Below are 20,863 nucleotides of genomic sequence, written 5' to 3'. Positions count from 1 at the left end.
CTGTTGTGGAGGTAGTTACTCCTGTCAGGATAGCACCCCATTCAAGGCCTAATAACAATGTGAAATTACAAGCTAGAGTAAGGAAGGGCCACAAGAAAGGAGGGAGGGCGATTAACAGCAAGGGCAAGGGAATGATTCTGTAGTCCCTGATTACATTGTCAGCTCCTTTGATGAGGCACTGAGTGTTTCGGAAGGAGGGAAGATGCCAATAACTCTGAGTTTGTTGTGTATTATGTAGCAAGTGCTGCACCTAACACTGGTGACTTAAGGTGACCCTTAGGTAGACATTAATTACAATAATTGCTCAATTAAAAGCTTCAACTGGACTTTATTGGGCTGGAGGCAGGAAGGGGGTGCAGTCCCCAAAAGCCATCATCCTGCCTGATTAAATGGCATCCTCACTCACCAAACTCATAAACACCAGACACTGAAACTTTAATTCATCTTCACAAGGAATGTTCCAGTGACATGGTTTAGGGAGATAGGGCAGTCATTGTTTTTACTTCGGGAGATAGGGCATGGACTGCTTCCTTCAGTGAGGAGTGCAGATCAGTATGAACATTGTTCGATCAGTGAACATCAGCACATTTGACCTAATATTGGAGAGAAGGTTAGGGAGAAAGCAGGTGGAGATGGTTGGATTAAAATCCGGGAACGTTCTCCCTAACAGTACTATGGGTGTATCCACATCCAAGGACTGCAACCATTCAAGGAGGGAGGTCCACCAGCTTCTCAACAGCAATTAGGGATGGCCAATAAATTGCCCATAAGTGCCATTCTTGTCAGAAACTCCCAAATCCCATGAAATAATTAAAAGAAAACCTGACACTACCATTTATTAAGTTTTAATTTGTCTTTTGCTTAAAAAGAGAAAAATGCTGTTTTCTCTGACTATATAGCATTCCTCATGCATAAGACTTGGTAGCTTTCTCAGAGAAGTGGTTTGTAAAGCATTCTTGAGGTTCATTACACAGCACATTGTAGGAAATGACAGGATGGGAATGTCATCAGCGTCATCAAGTCAGTTCTTTGCAGACATCAAATACAATCTGCTCCATCATGAACTCAGTCTCTTGAGGGCAAATCCTATATTGAATGTGGTGGGCACATTTTTCTCAAAATTGTCTCTAACGACAATTACTCATAAACAATCAATGATATTCAATCAACCTTGCAACTATTTCAGAAAGAAAAGAAAGGGTTTTCAAAACAGTTAGATACAGAAACATCAACTGAGAATACTGCCATTCTATGTAGATTGGTAACGCATAAAGACTGAGATTTGGTTCTTTAACACTTCTTTTGAGCTATTCTTCCACTCAAATGGCATTCACTGTGAGGACACTGGCCCACCTGGATGTACCCACCACAAGAATGTAGGTCACAGAGACAGTAACATCACATCAATGTGTAAAGCTGATTTGATAGCAGGGCTACTATTCTATTACCAGGCTCTGCACTCCAATACTGCCATTTTGTCAAGTTGCACTGTGATTTCTACTAGCTCTTTTTATATTTGTAGATGTGTTTAAAGTAGTTGCAGTCTCCAGGGAGTCATTTGGAATATGTTGAAGGACTTTGTCTTCAAGGATTCGATATAAACCATTTGGTCTAAAGCAAGAAAATTTGCATGTATACTTGAACTACAGCATGACAGGGAGAATGGGAAGAGCTGACATAAAGAGGAACAGGATTCTGGAAATGGGGGCGGGGGGGGGCGGAAACAGGAGACAGAAGGGCCCTGGGCAGGAAGCCATTTTCACCCCAGGTGTTCGGGGAACAATTTTCCAACCTGAACCTCAATGAAGAACCATGTAACAGAAATTTGCATTTTACTAAGTAGTTCCTCCAGGAAGTCTGCTATTAAATAAAATTGTGTGAGGATGCCATTGCTTGTAGCAATGAAAGTGTTCATGGCCATGAATGTGTATGCAAATAGGTCCTTCCCAGCTGCAGCAGGTGTTATTTGGAAACTGCTAGTTTGTTATTCACTAGTGATTTTTGAGAAGGTTTATAGCTCAGGTTGATGATAAGTATATAAGATAGCTTGCTGAGCTGGAAGGTTTGTTTTCAGATATTTTGTCACCATGACTAGGGAACATCATCAGTGAGAGTCTCTGGTGAAGCGCTGGTGATATGTCCCACCTCACTATTTATAGGTCTTGGTTTCATAAGGTGGGTGATGTCATTTCCAGTTCTCTTCTTCAAGGGAAGGTGGATTGGATCTAAATCCATTTGTTTATTGATGGAGTTCTGGTTAGAATGCCATGCCTCTAAGATTTTGCCTGTCCCAGGAGGTAGGTGTTGTCCTAGTCAAAGTGGTGTCTTCCTTTGTCTTTATGTATGGAAACGAGTGATAGTGGGTCGTGTCTTTTGGCGGCTAGTTAATGTTTGTGTATCCTGGTGGCAAGTTTCCTGCTTATTTGTCCAATGTAGTGTTTTATTTTTACAGTTCTTGCATGCTATCTTGTAAATAACGTTAGATTTGCTGGGAGTATCTAATGGATCCTTTAGGTTCATCAGTTGCTGTTTAGGTGTGTCGGTAGGTTTGTGCACTACCATGATGGCAAGGGGTCAGAGTAATCTGGAAGTCATTTCTGATATATCTTTGATGTAAGGTAACGTGGATATATAATTTTTGGTTGCGTTGTGTCTGCTTGTTTGGGTTTGTTTCTGAGGAATCGGTGGATTGTGTTTATTGGCTATCCTTTTTCTTGAAAACTGTGTATTGATAGAAGAGGATGAAATAATGGTCTCCTTTGATGTTACAGCCCATTTCACATCAATTAACGGTGACCTGGCCAAAGAAACACTGGCATTACTACTAGGAAAACCAGGATCACAAACACCAGACAGCACCAACTTCATTAGCAAAGACAACATCCTCAAGCAAGTGGACCTGTGCCTCACCACCCACTTCACATTCAATAACAAAACCTACAAAACCAGTCATTACTGCGGTAGCAGTAATGGCAGAGGTGTGGACAAGCTGCCCTCCTGTCTGTCCAACCCAAACTTTGGGTCCGCTACATGGCTGATACCTTTGTCACCACAAAACTGAACAAATTAGATGAAACATACAACACCATCAAGAAAATCCTGACAGACGTAAAATTCACAAAAGAGGAGGAGAGTAACAAACAGACTCCCATTCCTAGATGTGACAGTTGAACGTATAGTTAATGGAGAGCTTCAAACCAGCATCTACAGAAAAACAACAAACACACACCAAATACTTAACCTCAGAAGCAATCGTCCCAGCACCCTCAAATGGAGCAAGACATTATGTCAATGAACTACATCACACTGCAACACCTAAGAACTACAATGAGCAGAAGAAAAATATCCATACAATGCTTTCAAGAAAAAAGGGTACCCAATTAACACAAACTGCCGATTCCTCAGAAACAAACCCAAACAAGCAGACACAACATAACCAAAAACTATAGCCACATATAAGACAAAGACATATCAGAAATGACTTCCAGATTACTCAGGCCCCTTGGCATCATGGTAGCGCACAAAACCTACCAACACAATTAAACAGTGAATAATGAGCCTAAAGCATCCATTAGGTACTACCAACAAAACTAATGTCATTTACAAGATACCATGCAAGAACTATAAAAAAAACACACTACATTGGACAAACAAGCAGGAAACTTGCCTCCAAGATATGTGAGCACCAACTAGCCACCAGAAGACACGACTCACTATCATTAGTTTCCATAAATACAGACAAAGAGGGACACCACTTTGAAGGGGACAACACATACATCTTAGGACAGGCAAAACAAAGACTCTCACTGATGATGTTACCTAGTCATGGCGACAAAATGTCTGAAAACAAACGTTCCAGCTCAATGAGCTAGCTAACATACTTGTTATTCACTATTATAGAAGAGAGATCACTGAGAGTCTGTACACAGAGACAGCAGAATATATTTCATGCCCATTTGCCAGAGAAGTTGCCATTTACTTCACGTTTTCCAATCGCAGAGTGTTGTTGAAGGTAAACATACTGTTTTGAAAGTCAGCTCCGAGTTGTATCATACCTGGATTCCATCCTTCACCATCCATTTGGTGTGTGATCAGCTCACCCAGCTTAAATTGCAAATCAATGCTGGGTATCCTGGAAGCTGTTATGATGCTTTAATCATGTTACAGGCTACAGCAGCATCTGCACTGGAGCCAACACACCAAACCAAAGCAAAGCAATGTGCGATTATTAAGTAATAAAATCTCTCCTTTAAATGATTTATTTCCAGATTCTGATGTGCAACCCATACAGACGTGGGCAGCGTGCATATAAACAAAGCTGAGCTGTCACACAAAATGGGAAAGTAAACTATTGGGGTACTTAAGCAATACTTTCATTGCCTGCACCTGACTGGACAAACCTTACAGTACTCAGCAAAACAGATGTTAAAACAAGCGTTGGTTTACTGCACGCTACACAGCCTTACCATCAGCAGGTAACAACCCATGTCTCCAGCTGTACTGCAAACAGATGCAGGGATCCTGAAGGGCTGGCAACCATTGTCATCCTCTCTCAGGACTCTCCATGAATGATTCATCCAACTGCAAATCCAGTAAACATAATCCGAAATCCTCTTTACCAATATTACTGTATTCTTCTGTTTTACCTCCATGTCAGCATAATTTGCAGGGTAACTTTGAGCATTGTATGCACCTCACACAATGTACCTCTCCTTTAATGGGTGCAGGTTAACTTTAACAGATGTTGTTCCCTTCTGATTTAGCATCCACTGCTTAGGTGTGCAGCCAGTCAACTGCATAGTTAATGTTTGCTGCAGGCTCCAATCATTTAATTTGGTCAGCAACAGACATTTTGTGCTAACTAACTTGGGGAATTTCCAATTCCTATAACCATTTCAATAGCCTATCCAATTTTGTAAGCAAATTTCTGATCATGAAGAAAAGATTTCTGCACAATTTTCTTCAATGAAATTGGTCACAAGACTGGTGAAAGTATATTGTAGGGATCCCTAGTGATATTTTCCATTTTTCATTTTTTTAACCTTTTCTTTAACTAACATAGTAGAAAAGATACTGAATAATTTTAAAAATCATTACTGCCTTTCAATAAGTGGATCAACTTTTAATACGTGCCCATGACATTCTATTTTAATATAATCTTTAATCCATTTGAAATAAAATGGATAATACCAGCTAGAACAGAACCATATGAAGATGATCAGTGATAATGCATTGATTTCTCGACTACAAAATCACTATTTTTACTGCTATCATCTGAGATGTCAAAGTTTTACCTTCAACTGAGCATTGTCTGTTCCGGGAAATTCTCTCTGATCCAACTTCTTCCAACGCTGCATGAATTTAGTAACAACAGGTCTGTTGTAATCCACGATTTGGAATCCTGTTACATTTGCTCCTCCATGCATAAATCTATCCAGTGATATATCCTTGAATCCCTGCAATCACATTAGCAATCATCATGTAGTTATGGTTCGATACATCTCTCCTCATCAGTCACATGGTTTGAATAGCATTAGTTAGTGAGTATTTTTCAATGAAATCACCCATTTGATTGACTGAGCTAATGAAAATCTTGCTCATAAGCTGAATTTAGACCAGTCTCTGGATTGTAGCATTAAGTTTTGATTGTTTGAAGATCTGAACTATGACTATTTTCCACCACATAATGCAAGAATTTTTAAATGTTTTCAGCTTTGCCAGAAGAACAACGTTCACATCCTTTTGGACTGATCCTGTCATCAAAGTGATCTCACAATAGGTTTTTGCTGGGCAATAGACAGGATTGGCAACTCTGGACCATTTCCCTTCCTCGAGAGCAGATCTCCACACTCACTTCTGAAACTAGAACAGGAATTGTTGGCGAAACTCGGCAAGTCTGGCAGTATCTGTGGGAAGAGAGCAGAGTTAACATTGAGTCTGGTGTTCTGATGAAGAGTCACCAGACTCGAAACATCAACTCTGCTTTCTTCCCATAGATGCTGCCAGACCTGCTGAGTTTCACCAGCAATTTCTGTTATAGGTTCACATCTTCAGCAGTTCTATGTTTTACTTTAGTGGCACTCACTTCTGCCTATGTCAAAATCAGCTAAGTCAATACAAAGGATTGAATCCAAGATATTGCTGTTCTGTATGGCTTACATGATCACTGATAACCCACTAAGCAATCAGGGAAATGTTTAATTCAAGTGTATAAATAAAATAATAAAACCTTAATGTTTCAGAACAGGAAGGCACTTTGCCCATTGTGCCTGAGCCGATTCTTTGCTTGAATAATCCTATGGCTCTCCCTCTTCCCATTCAACTTGAATCTTTCTTCTTAAATATTTTGCAAAGGTTTGTTTAAAAGATGTTGAGAAGAGTATTTTCTGTTTAGACATAGTCTATGATAACACCATGTTCAAGATACAGTATTTCCATATTAGCTGTGACAAAGTTTTCCAGAATTGTAAAAAAAAATCACATTAGCTCTCAATTTATTTTTCTTTGCTCAAGTATTCCAGTTTGCTTCTCATAATGAGCATATCTCATTCTGGCATGATCACTGCAAATGGCATACTCTTTGCCTTTAATTTCCTTTCTAAAATGGGGTACCTAAACTAAACAAAATGTTGTAAACATGGTCTAACTAATGTTTTGTACATTATTGTGATCACTTTTTACCTTATTTTAGAAAGCTCCAAAAATCTGTTGGCACACTCATGGTTTTACCTAACAGCACTCACACTGAACAAATTTTACATTTGAAACTTTAATTTCCTTTTTCCACCCTTCTATATTTATCATCAAGTATATCTTCCTTTTCCTTGTTTCACCTCCCAATATATTTGACCTATCACTTATTCACATTATAGTGGACAATAAGTAACTTGTAAATATCAAAAGCACTAATAAACTTTGGAGTACTCCTCCCTCCACCTACCCTGTGGTGGAACGTAATCCACTCTAAACTTAAAACTGGGTGGAAACTAAACTTTGAAAATGTAACTAGATATAATGGAAGATTTAAATAATAATCTTGTACTTACCAAGTTGGCCAAGACATAGTGGTATCCTCTGACATGCTTCCCGACACTTACAATCTAAACAAAAAAAATGTTCATAACATTACTTAGAGTCATAAAGGAACAGTCCAATATACCTTTTAACTATTAATGAAAATCAATGACTTGACAATATAGCTTTATAAAACAGTGACATGTTTAATGTCAAACATTCCAGCATCCTCAGGATTGAGGCATATGTTTACTAAAGAACGTGGTACCTGATTTCTTTACCCTCCAAGAAATGATTGAAATGCTATTCAAGTCAATAATGGTCTCAAACTACCTGGACCAATGTAATGCCTTGGCTTGAGAACCTCAAATTCTTCTTTAAATGAGTGGGTCACCAGTTATATTGACATTTTTCTGGCCTACAGAGATATGTCTATAGACTGTTGAATTTATTCTTATATATTTCGTATACTGATCATTTCAATGAGATTTGCAAGCCCCAACCTTAAATTTTTGGCCTCTGTTCTGAATGAGATTGCATGATGCATTCTATAAATACCATGAGAATAGAGTCTGCTTTGGATCCCATTAATGTTTTATCCATTGAATTAAATACAGGTTTTCCAAGTGTTATTTGCTTCAGTCAAAAAACCTGACCTGTACTTTCATATTATTTTTGAAAATTAACACAGCTCCATTTCTTTCAATGGATTTACAATTTGTCACTCTTGTTGATAATAATTGTCACAGTGACTATTCTGCAATATTGATGGCTTTGCTAATTATACTTGGATATAATTTTAATGTTATATTGATCATTTCTTTGTCAATGTATCCATTAATATTCCACTGTCAGTTTGTGTGCCTGACTTGTAGGGAGAAGGGAGAGACAAAGATGTAGGGAACAGTGCTGCAGTATGGAATGGTTGGTCTCAGCTGTTCTTCTCTGGTGATCTTCTGATGCATATGTAACATGCCCAGCAGGGGAAATTAGAACACAAAAAATAAAGGAAAGCTGAACAATTTGTAGTAATACTTCACCTTTAAAACAATGATTGTCTCTTTAGAAGGAGCTGTACAGATTAGTGCATTCATCACACAACTGCAAAAATGATCCTTTTCACTGTTTCTGATGCTCTGGGGAATATTTTTCACGAATGATTAGATTTTCAGGAAAATGTATAGTGAAGCCTGCTTCAAATGGAATCAATTGTTTTTTTTTTCTCCCAGTTTGTAAAATTAAAAAAGTATAATTTAAAAATGAGGAGGAAAAAGTATTTTGGATTTTTATAATTATTAAACTTGCAAGGAAAACAACCTACTTTGTGCACACACGTGCTGCTTACTACAAGTTGAGCAAAGCTGGTTTAATGTTTGGGGGATGCTTAACTTTCCTCTAACTCTGCCTCCTGTGTAATGTTAAGACAGAGCAGGACCCCCCCTGTTAGAATTTATCAATCAGGCCAGAAGAGCGAGGAAAACCAATTTGAAAATGATGCAACACAACTAGGGCTGCACTAATTCCTTGCCAAAAGTAGGAGGGAGCTTTAACCTAATATAGACAGCGCAAACTAACAGGATCCAATCTACTACCTGGTTTACAATTATTGACCTGAAAAATAATGTAAAATGTAGTGGGATGTAAAACAATCTGATCGCGTCCATTTCCTGCATGTTAAAATCATCCTATAGTGTTGAACTTTCAATTTGTAGAATTTGTAGATTTCACTTTTTGCTTTTGAAAAATGAACAACAAAAACTAACATATTCACTTTGTACATGAGTTGAATTTATTCTTCAGTTGTTTATTTGCAATAATTACTGGAATCAGATTTTGTTGCAACATCAGTGAAATCCAACAATGCTGCAATAACACAGCTTCAGGTCAGGATTATGTTCCAATGTGACAGCAAAAGTATTTAAAGGAAACAGAGGACTAACATAAAGTGTGTTTATGATCTCAATATGCCCCTGCAGTGTTTTGTAATCAATGAAGCACTTTTGAATTAAAGGAAATGTAGGAAGCACCACTACAACCCATAGGCTAAGGAAACACCCACAAACAGTAAAGTCGTTTTAATTAAAACAAGTGATCTGTTTTGAGGTGTAGGTTGAAGGATAAATGTTCACCAGGATGCTGGGAGCACTTCCTTGCTTTTATTTGAAGAGAGCCTCAGCATCTTGTACATCCACCTGAAAGGCTAGGCATCATAATCTAAAAGTTGGAACCCTGAAGTTGCAATCTAGATTTTGTTTCAAATCTCTCAATCAGGGCTTAAACTAATAATCTCTCGATTCAGAGGAAAATTCTATCCGTGTCATATTGAGGAGAACAGGAAATTTTGAATATTGTAAAGCACGTAAGATAACATTTTTCACTTTACACTGGTATATCACTTGACAGTGATCTATCAAATCGGATAATATTATTTCATACACAGTTCAAAGTTCCAACCATGTTGCTATAGTGACCACTGACTAAATAGGTCAATCTTGAGTGGGATTGTCTTTCTTTATCAGTAAAATGATACATGTAAACAAGTGAAAAAGATGGCAATAATTCCTGGTATCACCAGCCATGTTTGGTGCTCAGTACTTTGGTTAGTAAGTGCTGACAGTGAGGAAATGTCAAATAGTTAGGAGGAGGTCTTTCATTATCTTGTCTGCCTGTAATCTTAGTTCAAGCTGAGTAACAAAATTGGCCTAGAAACTCTGCTGTAGTTATGTAGGAGACCAAGTTAACATCGGCAGAAGCAAAATCAAATGATTTAACTTTTGTAACAGGACCCATAGAACCCCTACAGTGTGAAAGTACGCCATCTGGTCCATCAAGTCCACACCGAACCTCCAAAGAGCATCCTGATCAGACCCACCACCCCTACCATACCCTTGTAATCCTGCATTTCCCATAGGTAACCTACCTAGCCTGCACATCCGTGGATACTATGGGCAACTTAGCACAGCCAATCTACCTAACCTGCACATGTTTGGACAGTTGGAGGAAATTGGAGGAAACCCACGCAGACATGGGTAGAATGTATGAACTCCACTCCGACAGTAATCCGAGGCTGGAATTGAACCCGTGTCCCTATAGCTGTGAAACAGAAGTGTTAAACACTGAGCCATCGTGTGGAAAAATTAGCCTAATAAGAAAAAGCTGCTCATGTCAATGGAAAATAGAAATCAAATGAAAAAAATGGAATGAACATGGGTAGAAAAGAATCCCCAAAGTAATAAAACATACTGAAAAAATTAAGGATACCAACCAGTAAATGAGCTAGCTCGAAATCATATTGTTATAGTCGATGTCCTATGTAATAAATAATAATTTGGCTGAAACTATGTTCATATTACAAGTCACAGTCAGATTTTATTGTTACTTGTTTCTGCCATATGCTGTCTTTTGCCTAAAGGGAGGATTTTTGTGGATTAAATTGTTCTGCATGAATAGTTCAAAATGGGTTCCTAGTGGATTTTACACCATCCTCCATTTTCTTTTCCAATAGGAATTAAAGTTAGTGAAATTGAAAACCAAGAGAGATATAACACAGATTGCCAATTCATGATTGCCTACTCTATATTAGCGGATAAAAAAAGTAAAATCACCAGTAACATCAAGCAAAGTACAATCACATTCTAGGTTTGGTGAAATTTTGAAATAAAGTTCTCAACACAAGGGATCTAATCAGTGCTGACAGGCAGCCGAACACACATCTGTGTCCGATTTCCAGGATGTCTGTTCTCAAAAGGGACAATGAATTCAGTCAGAGGAAGCCTCTTATCAACTTTGGCAATGCAGCCTAATCCTTTGAATGATATCATCTTTTTTTGTGCATCGCAGTTTAATTCCTTTTCCAATTGCAGTGGCAAACAAGCCATTAGTTGCACACAATTAGAAAGCATGCCTGGTTGTGCAGCAAGGCCCTGAAATTAAGATGCATCTCATGATCAGCAGATGCTCATTCAGCTTTAATGAATTCACAATAAACAGAAAATGTTTTCATTCAGCAGAATTTGCTATCTCACTGGCAAGCTTTATGTTTGGAATCACTCCAAAATACAAAGAGCTGATTTACTTGCTCTTTCATTTTCTTTTCATCCATTTAGCAACTTGCTACAAGCATCCATAATTCAGTTTATCATAGTACAAAATATTTTCTTAATGGATTCTGCACTGGTGGCTCTATAGCTTATGGCAACACTGGTCACATATTTCCCTTGCTCATCTCATAGTTTTTTTTCTAATGAGTCACGTACAATTTCTATTGAAAAATGCAGAATAGTCAACTTTATTGTTTTTCTGATTTTCAGAGACATAAAAGAACAAAACAGTATGTTTCTATCAATCTGGTACGTGTTTACTGGGTCCAATGTCCCCTAAATACTTTAAAGTTAATCAGCTCAGTTAACTAACTAGTTTGAAGAAGAGTCACTGGATATGAAATACTAACTGCTTTCTCTCCACAAATGCTACCAGACCTGCTGAGTTTCTCCAGCACTTTCAGTTGTTGTGTCAGATTTTCAGCATCCAAAGTTCTTTGTTTCATTATATACATCTTCAACTTCTTATGTGCAAGTCCAGACAAATTTAAACTTAAGGCTAAACATTATCACTATCCAATACAGAAAAATGAATAGCTATCATTACGTATTTTTTTAGTGATCGTTACCCTTCATACGCACATGTATTAATAAGAGCAAAAGCATTACATAATGAGGATGATTCTTGTTTTCAGATATGAAGCATTGTTGTGTAACATTGGCTTAAGTGATATCAAGCTGTAGCAATATAGCATTAGCAATAAAAATGGCGGAGTAACTGCTAATGCTTGATTTCTTTTGTTTTTAAATAAAACACAGTTAATAAAAGCAGACATTTTAGCACAGTAGAAATTAAGAGTGTAGGATAAGAAAACATGGAGTCAGACTTTCTGAGGATCAGCATTTTTCTCACTCATTTTATGTTTGAAAGAGCTGTGCATTTCTGAAAGGAGATTGTGATGAGTGTTCATTCAGTAATGCAGAGCTGTAGTTCCTTAAGACAGTTCTCCATTTGGACAGAAGCTTGCCATCTTTTCACAACAGTCAGCTGTCACGTTCTGAAAAGTAAAATGTCCATATTCACAGACAGCCATTTTGACAGCTGCTGTTAAAAGGTTATACAGGGCCTTGGTGAGGCCTCACCCTGAGTATAGTGTGCAGTTTTGATCTCCTAGTCTGAGGAAGGACACATTTCCTACTGAGGGAGTCCAGCGAAGGTTCACCAGACTGATTCCCGGGATGGCAGGACTGACATATGAGGAAAGACTGGATCAACTGGGCTTGTACTCACTGGAATTAAGAAAAATTAGGGGGGAATCTCATAGAAACACTTAAAATCCTGATGGGATTGAGAAGGCTAGATGTGGGAAGAATGTTCCTAATGTTGGGGAAATCTAAAACTAGGGGTTACAGTCTAAAAATAAGGGGTAAGCCATTCAGGACTGAGATGAGGAGACATTTCTTCACTCCAAGAGTTGTGAACCTGTGGACTTCTCTCCCACAGGAAGCTGTTGGGGCCAGTTTGTTAGATACATTCAAGAGGGAGCTGAATGTGGCCCCTGTGGCTAAAGGGATTAAGTAGTATGGAGAGAAAGTGGAGTGGGATACTGAGATTGTATGATCAGCCATGAACATATTGAATGGTGGTGTGAGCTCGAAGGGCCGAATGGCCTACTCCCACACCTATTTTCTATGTTTCTAAGTAAGTATGCAAGTGAGAGTTTGGGATGCCAGGAGCTAGTGTGCCAGATGGGTATAATACAAGGTGGGCAGGTATGTGATGAAGTATTTGGTTTTGGTGACGGTGGGGGTGGGTGTTGATTTCCATAGGTGCTTGGGATGGGTGAGATAAGAGAAGTTGTGTCCCTGGGTTTTATTTGGAGACAGCAGGGGTATCTGGTCCAGAGCAGCAAAGTGGTGGTATGGGTCTAGGAGTGGGGGAAGGTGGTGTAAGTTGGGGTCAGGACACCCAGATGTGGAAAATATATTTTTTAAAAAAGGCCCCAGAAGAGTCACTTTTTTTTTGTGTTGGTGGGATGGGGGAGGATTGAGGTGAAGGCAGTTTTGACTCCTAACAATGTAGGGGCTGTCAGTGGCTGGGTGTGTTGGTGTGGTTCTAAAGTGCCAGGGTGAAAGGGGATGCCAGCTCCATACTGTGTTGGTGTCTGGGACAGGTATTTTTGTGGGTATGAGAGGCATGTTTGGGGATCAATTTAATAATTTCGCAGGAGTCCAGACTGCGTATTTAAAAGCCTAACTTTTCCTGGGTCATAATTCACTTTCATGGCACCATTTGAATTTGTCAATTTAAATGGAGGCTTTCAGATGGTTCCAGAAGTAGGGGAATTGTTCAGGAGAATCTTCAATTTCAGAGGCATCTTCCTTCAGATTCCATTACAATGGAGATTCTATCAACTTCCATTTACACGTCAGAAACACGACACTCTGACCATTGGAAAATTGGGCATGATTTCAAAATGAAAGGCACAATGTAATCGTGATGGTGTCTTGCAGTATTTAAGGTCTCACATCTAAAGCACTTTACAAGCAAGACTTGCAAAGTGAAAACAAAACTCCAGTAGCATGGTGATAGAGTCACAGAGTCATAGGGATGTACAACATGGAAACAGACCCTTTGGTCCAACCCATGCATGCCGACCAGATATCCCAACCCAATCTAGTCCCACCTGCCAGCACCCGGCCCATTTCCCTCCAAAGCCTTCTTATTCATATACCCATCCAAATGCCTCTTAAATGTTGCAGTTGTACCAGCCTCTACCACCTCCTCTGGCAGCTCATTCCATACATGTACCACCCTCTGTGTAAAAAAGTTGCCCCTTAGGTCTCTTTTGTATTTTTCCCTCTCACCCTAAACCTATGCCCTCTAGTTCTGGACTCCCCGAACCCAGGGAAAAGACTTTGTCTATTTACCCTATCCATGCCCCTCATAATTTTGTAAACCTCTGTAAGGTCAGGATTCCGAACAAAATCTGCACTAACAAATGATCTCAAACAGAAGTCAATCTTAAATATTTAAATTGGACAATCAAAGGGATAGATTATGGTTAGATATACTGAAACAATTCACATTTTCAAAGGAAACAATGCACTATTAGGCATGTGGTTGAGAAATATCATCTAGTATATTATGCCCTCTTTTCTTATGAGATCTCAGCAGACTTCACAGCTGCCAACACCATTCTACTCCGATGCAGCTACTCTGCTGTCAATGGGAGTGCCCTAACTTGGTCTCACTGTCGCCTATTCAGAAATGGATTCTCTTTCTATTGCCCATACTGTTAGATCTAGATTGCTCTGACGATTTATCCTTCATTCATGAAGTGCATCTTCAGGATATCATCCACAGAAACAGAATTGACTCAAGAACAAAATCAACAACTCCAGAGTTCCACCAGTTATTTTGATTAACTACATACCACAACCCACAATACCTCCTTACCTCCTGAGGCGGTGAGGGCATATCCATGGGTAGGTCAATGGTGGACCTTCCTTTTGAACTGCCAATTGAGACGTTAAAGTGTTAAAGATCTTAAAAGGTCTTAGGCCACTTCTGCCCTGGTTAACCCAGCTGCTCTGTGATGTTCACAATAGAGTTGATCCTGAGAGCAATTTGTCACCTTGGAGGTGGGTTGGCGGGTTCCTATGATGTAAGACAACCCAGTGTCCAAATTGAGGAATGGAGATCAGGCAAGAAGGTGCCTGCTAGGAGCTACCCTCTCCCGTTACAGCTGACCCATTTCTTCCCTTGTCCTGTCGTTGTCTGTGCACCTTGCCAATAAAAGACTCCATGTGTTGTACTGATACAGTGTTCTGACTCTGCCTGGCTGTTAAATCTACTGTGTCAGGAATTGCAACTTGAAAATCTAAGTGATTATTGGACCTTTGATTATCATTAAGATTACACTTTCAACTCAAGGAACCCCTATTTCCTCCCCAACAACATCACTTCCCTTTGTCCTGGCTCCTTAGACCGATGGATTCTCTTGCAGCAGCAACTGTGGCTCAACCTTCCTAGAAAAGGCAGCAGAGGTCTCTCAGTGGATCTCTAGCCAATACACAAGACACCAGGTTCTGTCCTCGATATCTAATATCCAGTCCAGCATGACCCGTAGTTTCCTGGAATTAAGTCTTCGGTCTCTATTATAAAGTTCATACACTTATCATTGCTTGATCCTGTCCTGGTCATTGTGTGGGTTGAAGCTTGACTTTTTTATATCATAATATTTGATTTGACAGCTTCCATTCTCTCGAGACCAGCCTCTCACCTTTCACATTCTGCAAATTTTAGTTCATTCAAAAGCCAGCTGCTCATACTACGCCTCACATAAAATCCTTAAAGCCTGTAGTCCCTGATCAAAATTAGTTTCCCATGTTCCCAACTTCATAAATATATAATTCTTATGCTTCTCTTGAAATCCTTCTCTATCTGTCACCTCCCCAAGTTCTAGATCCACTCATTGTTACAATTCATATAAATGACTTTGAAGAAGGTGCCAATTTTATGGTAGCTAAATTCGCTAATGACAATAATTATGTCAGAAAACAGATTGTGATGAAAGCATAAGGAGGCTGAGTGAATGGAAAAGGTCTGGTAAATAGAATATCATGAGAAGTTGACCACTTTGGTAGGAAGAGCAAAAAGGCAGCATTATTTAAATGATGAGGGATTGCAGAGGGGTCTGGGCATCCTGGGGTATGAATCAGAAAAAGTTAGTGTGCAGGTCAGCAATCAATTAGGAGATTTAATAGAATGTCATTCTTTATTATGAGTGGAATTGAATGCGAGGAGGTAGTTATGTTTCACTTGCAAGGACACTGGTAAGATCTGTATGCAGTACTGAACTCCATTTAAGGACAGAAATTGCACTGGAGGCTGTTCAAAGCTTACTGGAATAATATCTAGAATGTGCAAGTTGTCTGATGAGGAAGGGTGGACAATCAAGGCTCATCTCCACTGGGGTTCAGAAGAGAAAAAGGTGACCTGACTGAAACATATGATCTTGAGGGGTTGCGACTGGGGAGATGGGAAGAGGAGGTTTCTTCTTGCGGGGAGAGTCTAGAACTAAGGATCACAGTTTAAAAATCAATGGTCACCCATTCAAGGAGAGTTTTTGTTTATACAACAAAGGATTGCAAGTTTTAGAAACCCTTTCTCAAAACGGGGTGGAAGCAGAGGCATTGGTCAAGATCAAGGTGGATAGGTTCTTGATCAGGAAGTAGGTGAGAGGTCATCATAGGCTGGATGTAGAAAAATCTACAATCTGCTTGAATGATGTGCCAATCTAGAAAGACCAAGATTCCTGCTATGTTTATATGCTCCTCATCGTGAGCTCTCCATTCCTCCAATTTCTTCTGCTTTTCCTCCCTAACCTGTACCCATTTGACAGCCATGTCTCCATGAGGAAAATCCCCACATGCTAGAATTCCACCCACCTCCCCTTTCCTGGAAATTGTGAGGGCTTTTATTGATGGCTTAAACCAATATCAATACATTCAAAGTGAAAATCACTCAATTTTTATTAATCTGAGGTAAAACAAACAAATCAGTAGGTTAAAGAATTGAAATTTACATTTGGCGAAAAGATAAATTCCACTGTGAAAAGGGGACCTTTCTTCAAATAGTTACAAAAGGTTCTCGTCATCATATCACCTAACTGCAGCATTGCAGTAGCAGATAGGTCTGCATGAAATACCCAAAGGTCTGAATGTTTGACACTGTCGTATCCCAATCTAATATGTCTGCAAATAGAATGTATTCACTGTTGTAGTCAGACTGTCAGCAGTGTCATGAAATTTTCCTGTGTAGTAATATTTAAGACTTTCCACTGATTGATGCATGGCAGCATCTTATCAAATTGGGTTAACATTCAATACTTGCACATTAATTGGAAGCAGAATGCTTTTGTAAAAGTGCATATATTACTGGGTGAAAGGAAGCTGCTCAAAAATTGTTTAAATATGACAGGCACCTTAAATTTAATGAGGTGGCAATTGATATTCACAGATGTACTTAGAACAGATAGAAAGATAACGTCACAACTCAATTTATTCTGCTTCGGTAGATACTCAGTGACCTTTTCATTTTTTCAAAATATGAACATCCTTTTTTCTGCACAATTCCACAGTATTCTCAATAGATTGATCAATTCTGTTCTTATTTTAGTTTTGGTTTTGATGTTGAAGTCCTGCTCCAATCTCAAAAATTTATTTTACCATCAAGTTGCAGCTGTACAGAAGGTGGGATTAATTTTCCAAATAAGACTTTATTTTCGACAAAAAGCAATTCTTAAGTATTTACATGGTGGAGTTCAGCCGATGAATGCTTGATTGATATTGATTTGAAATTAATGGCATTACCTGCTCCATGATATTATGTAGTCTCTCCACTTCGCAATCCACGACAAATCTCTTTTCCTGTTTACGTTCCAGGTCTTCTAGAAGACGTCGGTAACTAGCATCATTGAAATTCTCAATGCAGATAGCACTGACTTGCCAGCCATTCTGGCCTGCTTTTTCCATAATTGACTGCAGTATGGAATAACCTGCAATGGGTCATAAAACAAACTTAAAGGAAAATGCAGTTTCAGTGAATGGCTCATTGCAAAGTTTAAACATAGCTAACTAACTGTAATCTCTTTTGTCTTAAGATGAATTGTTGTTCATTACGATCTTTGAGGTCATCAAAATAAGGAAAAAAATGTATCACCTTCAGAAATGTTACTTAAATGCTCAAATATGTCATTTGTTCAGTTCAGATCATCCAATGCTACATGGAATAACAATGGACAGGATAATCTGCACATATGCACTTAGCCTGTGGACATCATTGTTTGTTAGGAAGTTAAGATGGCGGCCTTTGTGGTTGAGGGGGGAGGGGGTTGGTGGTTATTGAGAGCTGACCCTGTCAATTCCCTTCTGTAAAAAGTAGAAAACATAATAGTCACACAATTCTCCTGCTGTTAGCTTGACCTGGAACTGATGAAGCTCACTTAATAAGAACTGGCAAGTTTCAATTCTTTATCTTCTTTCAACCAGTCAATTTCTGTACACAACAGTGAGATTGTGACTCAAAGAGCTTTGACTTGCAGTAGATTTTACCAGTCACTTCGAAACAGTGGCATAGTTTCATGCAAAGTGAAACATAATAAAGTCTGTATTTTCATATTTTTAACTACAAAGTCACAAAGGTTAAAAACAATAAATCATTTCATAAATAATAAACCATCCTTAAAAATTTAAATCTGTCTTGAAGCATGACTGAATGAAGCTGTATTTTTTAATAAAATACAAGAAAGTTATGGATTACATTGGTATGCAAATAATAGAGATGAAGAGTCATTTTAGGAAGGTCAGGAATTGTAAATGTCAATCAAATTACTTCAGCAATAGAGGTTCTGGTTGACTAGATTTACGTGTCTGTGAAGGACCTTGACGTGTTTTTGTAATATTATTTACAAATATGTGTTTATGTTCTCTTTACAAAAAAATGCGCGAGAAAATACTGTCGTTTTCAGAAATAGCATAAAACATATTATCGATGGTTCTGCATCAGCCTCAGGCAAGTCAAACCTTTGACATATTATTTGCACAGTAGACTGCACTGGTTCTCAGAAACAACACATTGCAGCAGCATCAAACTGCACTAGGAACTGAAGATGCTGAAAGCTGGTCTTTTAGTAAGAATTTATTTATCACTGATCCAGAAAGACTGAGGATTTGATTATGGTAAAGTCTTAAGATTTCTGAACCCTACCTTTACACACAAATTAATACTCTGCCATGCATATGGAAGAATCAGAACGTGTTTCAGTGAGTTCAACTAAATAGAGTACCAAGGAATTCATTTGAATCTGTTAAAATGATCACTCCTAGTAGTGAACAATAATGTTAATCCCTTTGTCTTTCTTTTTGAGCTGATCACTTATGAAGTGATCTTGTGTTACCGCTCAGATGACTCAAAATATAACGATTTACTTTTGACCTCTTTATCTTTATGTTTGGCTGATGTTCCTAAGGTTAGGGGGTTAAGGAGTGACCTTATAGAGATTTATAAAATCTTGAGGAGCATAGTTAAGGTGAATTTCAAAGGTCTTTTTCCAAGGGTTGGGGAGTTCAATACTAGAGGGCATAATTTTAACAGTGACAGGAGAAAGATTTAAAAGGAACCTGACCAGCAACTTTTTCACACAGAGTGGTTCGTATGTGGAATGAACAGCCAGATGAAGTGGTGGACACAGCTCTGGTTACAACATTTAAAAGATATTTGGATGGGTGCATGAATAGGAAAGGTTTAAAAGGATATGGACCAAAGGCAAGCAAATGAGACTAGTTTAATTTGGAAAACTTGGTTGGCATGGACAGGTTGGACCAACGGGTCTGTTTCCATGCTGTACAACTCTATGAACCACACCAGGATTCTTTTCCATGATATAACCAACTATCTAAAGTAACCATTCTTCATGTGTTAACCTATGCAGTGAGCAGAGTTTTTAAACAGGGAAACATCATAAAATCCAAACATAATTCTGTTATCACCTGTCTCACAGAGCCAAGCGCGCGCGCGCGCGCGCACACACACACACACACACACACACACACACACATTCAAGTTCTAGATGAAATAATTAAGCCGTCACCAATTGTAAGAGTGCTGGTTAATGTTTAGTTTGGGTGCCAAGATAAATTGTGATATTTCTACTGGGATTTGCGAACTGAGTACAGACTGAAAATGAAACAGAGCCATCTAGGTCTGTACGATGTTGTAGCACAGCTGACAATTGTTTTTTGTCAGGTCTGGTAAGGTGTTTTAAAAAGTTAATTTGTCCAATTTCAAAAAGGAAATGTATGCACTATTGTTCTTTTGATGCAAGAATGGACAAAAAGTAGTCAAGGTAATTGAAGTACTTCCTGGTTTCCAATTAATTCTTGTTGTCACATTAATGTATCACTGATACACTTAATCTTAAAGCCTGCCCATATTTTAGATGCCAGATCTCTCAGAAAGTGGTATGATTCACACTTGCCACATTCTGCCCTGTATTTTTTTTCTGTCAGCAGCCTTTTCTATACTTAAGAAGCATTTCACTACACCTTGCTCTTTTTTTGAACTTTAACACATTAGTGTTTCGGTTTCCACCATCTGATGAATGTGCTCTGTTCTTCAAATGCTGACATTTTAAGTATTGACTACATGCACATGCATGAACACTGCCTTCTAACAATTAACACTTTGGATAAATGTTCACTTAAAGGAGTGGGGAAAGAATGGAGTAATGATCCTTTCCAAGATAAGATATCATACTCTGGTCAGAATTCCTCATCTCCACAGCAGGAATGCATTGTCCACACTTCACCAGGTGTGTCCATTGATCACAAACTTGTCCTGAGCCAAGAAAAAACAGGCATTCTTCTGAAACCTCAGTATTCAGAATTACTTTCTGGGCCAGAGTGTTATCCAACCCCTACAAACACTGACTTAGGAAACTTGGAGAGGTCTCAGAGAGGTCAAGTATTGACAAAGGAATACTTAGTTTCACACAGCTGAAGTGGGACCAGAGGTTGTCATCTCAGAATAAAGGAGTGCTAATTTAAGACTGTAAATAAGGAGTGATTTCTTTTCTCAGAGGGTTGACAGTCTTTGGAACTCCTTCCCATAGACAGCTGTGGGGTGTCCTTGCGTACATTCAATGCCAAGATAGAAAGATTCTTAAGTCAGTAGAGGAATGAAGGGTTCTGGGGAAAAGGGCAGAAAAGGGGACATAAAGAATGTCGGATTAGGCATGATCCAA

General features: G+C 38.8%; 1 protein-coding gene across 4 annotated transcripts in view; it reads right to left on the bottom strand.

Moving 5' to 3' along the window:
* Nucleotides 1-20,863, bottom strand: part of LOC132816757 (glutamate receptor 4) — a 249,369-nt gene that overhangs the window by 168,785 nt on the left and 59,721 nt on the right. For 2 of the 4 annotated variants that reach the window (XM_060826672.1, XM_060826673.1), the window contains exons 4-6: nt 17,433-17,617; nt 7,047-7,100; nt 5,295-5,456 (exon numbers count right to left, since the gene is read on the bottom strand). In XM_060826672.1, the coding sequence (XP_060682655.1) occupies nt 5,295-5,456; nt 7,047-7,100; nt 17,433-17,617 (401 nt within the window). The remainder of the gene's footprint in view (nt 1-5,294; nt 5,457-7,046; nt 7,101-17,432; nt 17,618-20,863) is intronic. The other 2 variants (XM_060826674.1, XM_060826675.1) reach the window with 1 other exon arrangement.

The sequence above is a fragment of the Hemiscyllium ocellatum genome, chromosome 6 (assembly GCF_020745735.1).
Source record: "Hemiscyllium ocellatum isolate sHemOce1 chromosome 6, sHemOce1.pat.X.cur, whole genome shotgun sequence".
NCBI lineage: Eukaryota > Metazoa > Chordata > Chondrichthyes > Orectolobiformes > Hemiscylliidae > Hemiscyllium > Hemiscyllium ocellatum.
Note: the sequence above shows the minus strand (reverse complement) of the source record. Positions and strands in the feature narration are given on the sequence as shown.